The sequence below is a fragment of the Halyomorpha halys genome, unplaced genomic scaffold (genome assembly GCF_000696795.3).
Source record: "Halyomorpha halys isolate HHAL.00 unplaced genomic scaffold, Hhal_1.1 Scaffold433.1, whole genome shotgun sequence".
Lineage (NCBI taxonomy): Eukaryota > Metazoa > Arthropoda > Insecta > Hemiptera > Pentatomidae > Halyomorpha > Halyomorpha halys.
The window spans coordinates 464,088-469,569 of record NW_027115152.1 but is presented as its reverse complement, the minus strand read 5'-3'; the positions used below and the strand labels follow the sequence as shown (position 1 = coordinate 469,569).

General features: G+C 30.8%; 1 protein-coding gene across 1 annotated transcript; it reads left to right on the top strand.

Annotated features, from left to right (window-relative positions):
- Positions 1–3,155: 3,155 nt before the first annotated feature.
- Positions 3,156–5,482, top strand: mRpL34 (mitochondrial ribosomal protein L34). Its single transcript, XM_014423592.3, has 2 exons — positions 3,156–3,312; positions 5,118–5,482. The coding sequence occupies exons 1-2, from the start codon at positions 3,287–3,289 to the stop codon at positions 5,347–5,349; spliced, it is 258 nt and encodes an 85-aa protein (XP_014279078.1). The 5' UTR covers positions 3,156–3,286; the 3' UTR covers positions 5,350–5,482.

Below are 5,482 nucleotides of genomic sequence, written 5' to 3'. Positions count from 1 at the left end.
TTTAACAGAATAATTTACAAGTAATATCTGTGGTCTAACAGTCGCATTAATTACCACGTTCATATTTTCTTCATTTTCCTCTTGTCTTGACATCTATTTTATTCTTATTTCATTTATTTTCTATCCACATCTTATTTTTATTTTCTATAAAAATCCTTAGTTTACATTTACATCATGTAATATTATTCTCTTTCTTTGTCACATATTCTTATTTGTTCGTATCTTTTTCAGACCTGATGGAGCCCTACAAGATGGGGCGAACTGTTGGCCCTTAAAAATAGTTTTTTACTATTGAGCTCCTTATTGACCGCACTCGGACCATCTTCCTTGTATTGATTAAAATTGTCAATCAACGATCTTCCAATACAAATAGTTATGTTTCTATACGTAGAAATATAAGATAAGATAAGAAGTCGTACAACATGGTAACTGACAAAATGAGTACAATTACAATGTTTCAGTGTTTGATAATTATGTTTTTTGTTCAACGAGATGTAACTTAACATCTACGTAACTTATCATCAATATTATTCTCTATAGAATAATCATTTATAACTTTCATAGTTCGAAGTAGATTTTCAAATTTGGAATGTTGGAAATGTTGGAAATTTCTGATTCCAAAATTATTGAAGGGAGTAACATCCTTGCTAAACCGTTCCCGTAAAGACGTCTCTACTAATGCTTCATAATACGTATTGATATTATGTCGTCACATGTATTTATTTAGATCTGTATTCATTGCATCTTTGTTTTTTCCCACAACGCTTATTTAGTTAGAATGACGAGGAAACTCCTTACTAATGCCATTTAGTTATAAGCGTCGGTTAGTTTGTTCCGATGTTTACAGTCAAATCTTCAATGGTCATACAACACGGGAAGATTCCGATATAAACAAATTCGTTTAATTGCTTTTTCATTTGACCACTCCATGACGAAATATTCTTTAAAACTGAGTGAAGAGAGAATATCTTGCGCAAGTTATCATTCGGCACGTCCACACTTCAGAATTGTTATTGTTAATATCCACGTCTTCTTTTGATCCAGACGGACAATCTGGTGGCTTGGAATTGGCGGAAGGTCCTTGTGAAAAAATTAGGCACAAAGCGAAGTTGTATCTACACTTACCGATCGTCAAGACCAATTTGTGCCGTACTGGCACAATGGGAATGCGGTTTAACATTAACCGATCAGGCAGAAGTTAGCCGAAAGAAACCAGTTTTCCAATATTACCAGAACTCTGGAAGGAACCTGTCTCCAGACATTGTTCAGGAATAGGATAGTGCAAACGCAGGACATCGGCCCCTAGACCGGTGGTTTTCAACCTTTTTTTTTTCGGTGGAACCCATTTTGGCAGAAGTAGAAAAATGGTGGAATCCCTACATTATTATTTGATATAAGCAAAGTGATCTGTCTTTCCAATAGAATATTAAAAAGAATACCAACACATCTGTCAAAATTTGAAGAAAATTTCAGATGAAGAGATATACAACTGTATTGAATTGACAAGGAATGACCCATTCCTAAATTATTTTGCGGAACCCCTGTGTTTTGTGGAATCACTACTTTAAATCTAGCGGAGTACAAGTTAAAGAAAACCAGTCCTCTGATCTGGTAGAAAAGAAAAGTGGAATAATAATAACTCCAAATATACTTGATTATAACATCCTAGCAAAGCCAGGAAGGACTCTCACGGTAACTTGCTCTGCATCGTTCGATCTGATCCTAATACAAATAATTTAAACTTTAATGTCGAAAGCTGTTCCGTTAGTTTATTTATTTGGGCTCGCACAGAAGGTTTTTGCAAATTCAATTCAATTTTTTACAATTGTATATTTTATCACAAAAGCGCAAAACTGTATACTATTATAACTTTATTATGTATCATTTGACAAGTCAAGTGTTTAACTATACTTGCTACTTAATCATTGTCCTGGATACTACGGTTTAGTAAAAAATACATTACAATCACATTCATTATACAGATCTCACCTTTTGAATTCTGCTCACTCATTAGATAAATGAACTCCCTGCGAATTTTTTTCATTCGAGGTCGGTAAAGAGTAATTCTCAAATTATCATCTCTTCCGACAAAACTCGCGAGAATCATCACCAAATTGAAATAGAAGATAATGAAAAACAATAGTTAAACTACAAAAAAAACTAGATAACTGACAAACGGTAACGACGCAGTAGATCTTATGGCGGCCATTAGGAGTGCTGATGGTGTTCAGAATTCTTCACATTTACAAGTGTAAGAACATTTATGCTTTATTTTTTATGGAAATTGACATATTTCTAATATATTATCTCACCAAGATTGGCGTGGATTCATTGAGTGGAGTGATCGTCAGTTCTTACCTTAATTGTATATAATAGACAGAGAATTTTAAAACCACTTTTAGTGAAAAAGAAAAAGCTACGAGCATTTTCATTTTCGAGGGAGTTCTTATTTCATGCGGCAATTATTCAATAATTCATACTGTTGGGACTATATTCCCTCTCCTCTGCATTTTATAAACCTGGAAATGTGATGTGTCATTCTTTGGACTTTGTATGCGTAACTCAAAGGGTATACCATCTCGTCCAGGTGTTTTATTTTTCTAAAATTCGTTCGCTTCATCGGGATACTGCGGTATTGTTGGAATTATTCCCTTTAGAAATGTTGATGGACACTAGATTTATGAATCCACCATTACGATTAAGAAACTAACTAAAATACCCTTTCTATTTCTGAGAACTATCAATTCGTGATGTGAAATCACTTTGATTCTTTAAGAAAACATTTTGAGATTAATAAATTTATTGGGACTGTATAATTTGGGGTGAAAAAATAGAGTATTTTTAATATTTTATAGTTTAATTTTCTGAATTCCCTGTTTCTTTCCCGTTATGCACTTCGTTTACTTGATTCAACCCATTTTTGTAACTTTTCTTAATTCTAATTGATTATGGTGGGATTGTGTAGCAGTTTTACATTAATTTTCTTTAAACGTGTGATGATTTACAAGTAGTAAATTCAATTTAATTAGCATATAAATTTGTTCTAAACACATCCAATCTGCGACAAAAAAACAGATGAAATGTCATTCAAATAATTTTTGAATGTCAATAACCATCAGTATTTCAAATTATGTTCAGTTAGAGAACAGAAACTTTCTCCTTGATGTGTACGTACTGATTACCTCATGGACTGTTTTCTGATTTTAAATTTAGGTATTGTTACTGTTTTGGGAGGTTAAAAATTGAGGAAATAAAGTTATTTTTGTTTATAGTTCAATAATTTCCAATGTCAGTGATTCAGTTACTTAAACAGTGAGTTATTCTTCAATCTATACTTTTTATTTTATATTGTAAAAATCTTATTATTTTCATTTTACTATTCAGTTTATTTTGTTGATAAATATTTGATGTAAGTATATCACTATGCTGTAGAAAAAAAAGCTAGTGTTAGTAATTATGCTTTCTCACTTCTCCATGTATGGGCCTGTAACTCAAGACTAATTTTCAATACCTAATATCATTCCAACAACATACCATCAGTACCCTAATGTTCAGGAACAATCCAAAAAATATCTAAAGTGTTTCAAACAATTCTTAAATGATTTTATACCAAAAGTTAATATTCTTTACTTTGCAAAGACTGAAAATCTATAGTGCAGTGTATTAATTTACTAGAAACTGTCATGTAAAACTTTTTATGTCACCTACCTTATCTCCAAAATCTGCTTTTTGATTGTATATCCTCCCAACAACACCAAAATAGTGGCAGGATACTATTTTTTAGTCAAGTCCTCCATTTAGGACCCTTATAGCTGTGGGGTGGGAAAGTCATTATTCATTTCTCGGGTCTGCCACGAAATAAGTATTGACTGACACTGGTGGTACTCAAATCCACAACCTAAATTGAGCTCTCTGGTACCCTTACCCCAACACACTCAGCCTTTAGGTCCTCAGGATACTATTATTCTTCAATAAAGGTTTATTAGCGATAAAATACACAATCACGAGTTTTACAATCCAATTCGAGCCCTATCACTGATATAATTTAATAGGAAAATATCAGTACAGTTTATTATCTTTAATGCCTTAAAATATGATGAAGAAGAGGTAATGAACTATTACAAACAGTGAAAAAATTGGATAAAGATTAAAATAAAATTTGTAACAGAAAAAAAAAGAAAAGGAATCCCTTGTATCAATAATATGTCATGAAGGAATATTTATGTGATTAACTACTTATGGCGAATATATTGGAGTTTATTATAATTGTCCAAAGGCTACTTAATGATATTTTTATTAATAAGAAACATCTACAATTCGGTAAGCATTTATGATCTAGTAAAAATAATATATTTATTAACCAATATAACATTTGTATTAGCTTTAGTTTTATTGATATTCAGTCCTTCAATAATGTCTAATATTCATTATCTTTAATAATCATATAATAATAATCATTATTAATTTTTTTAAGACATTATGGTATGAATACAATTTTGAAATGGTGAGTTGAACCCATTGTGACTATGTGATAATGTTTAGATTGTAATTCTCTACACTGTATTTTCATGCCGTTTAAGCGCTAAAATATTTAACATTATTAGATTTCAGTTTGAATGAAGAGCAATCTTTTAAAGATTTGAGACAATTATCATCACTTATTTATTTTAAATAGTTCTTTTTCGGGAAATATCTGATATTTTAAATTTATTGTCCCATTTTCTACTCTTAAAATAGTTATTGCTACTTTAATTAATGTTAATCTATAACAATATGCGTAAAATTATACATTAAAATATAACAATGGTGATAAAATTACATATTGTTACTTTTTTAGCTTCATTCCTCCCAAGTTCATATTTTAATATTTTTTCTCTTCCTGATAATTGTTACTTAATAGGCTTTGTTCACCCTGTTCTGTTATACCCTGTTACAATTATTTGTTTACTTTTATATCATATGTTACATTCAATATAATGGATTTATTATTGTATTTTTTAAATTGATATTGCAATAGGTGCTTCAGACCTACCTGTCTTGCTGTGGATTACTTTATTCTCCTGATATAAGCCTATTTTTTTTCTTTAAATAATATTTTTTTTTTTGTTTCTGAACAGATTAACTATATCTATAAGACGAACGCCATCCAAGTGGACAAACCCTAATGAAATACAGCGCTATCAGTGGAAAAAAAATTTTAGAATCAACAACACCAGGTGCTACTTTCCACGTCCTTCCGAAAATATGAGAATAAAGAAACATGGTTGGGATACGAGAATGTCTACAGAAGGTGGTAGGAAGGTTATAATGAATAGAATTTTGAAAGGAAGACATGTGTTATCTCATTAGTTTATTAATTTTTTATCTGGAAGATTTAGTTTTGTTATTGAGTTATGTCTCTTAACTTTTTGTGATTTGCATATTTTCCCTTAATATGAGGTATCTATTGTACAAAGACTTAATAATATATTTAAACATTTAA

Bases quoted from the DNA above. Each gene is read 5' to 3' on its own strand.
- mRpL34 (XM_014423592.3), top strand. From the start codon at position 3,287: ATGTCAGTGATTCAGTTACTTAAACA. The intron at 3,313-5,117 runs GTGAGTTATTCT...GTTTCTGAACAG, and splicing joins GTGATTCAGTTACTTAAACA to ATTAACTATATCTATAAGAC.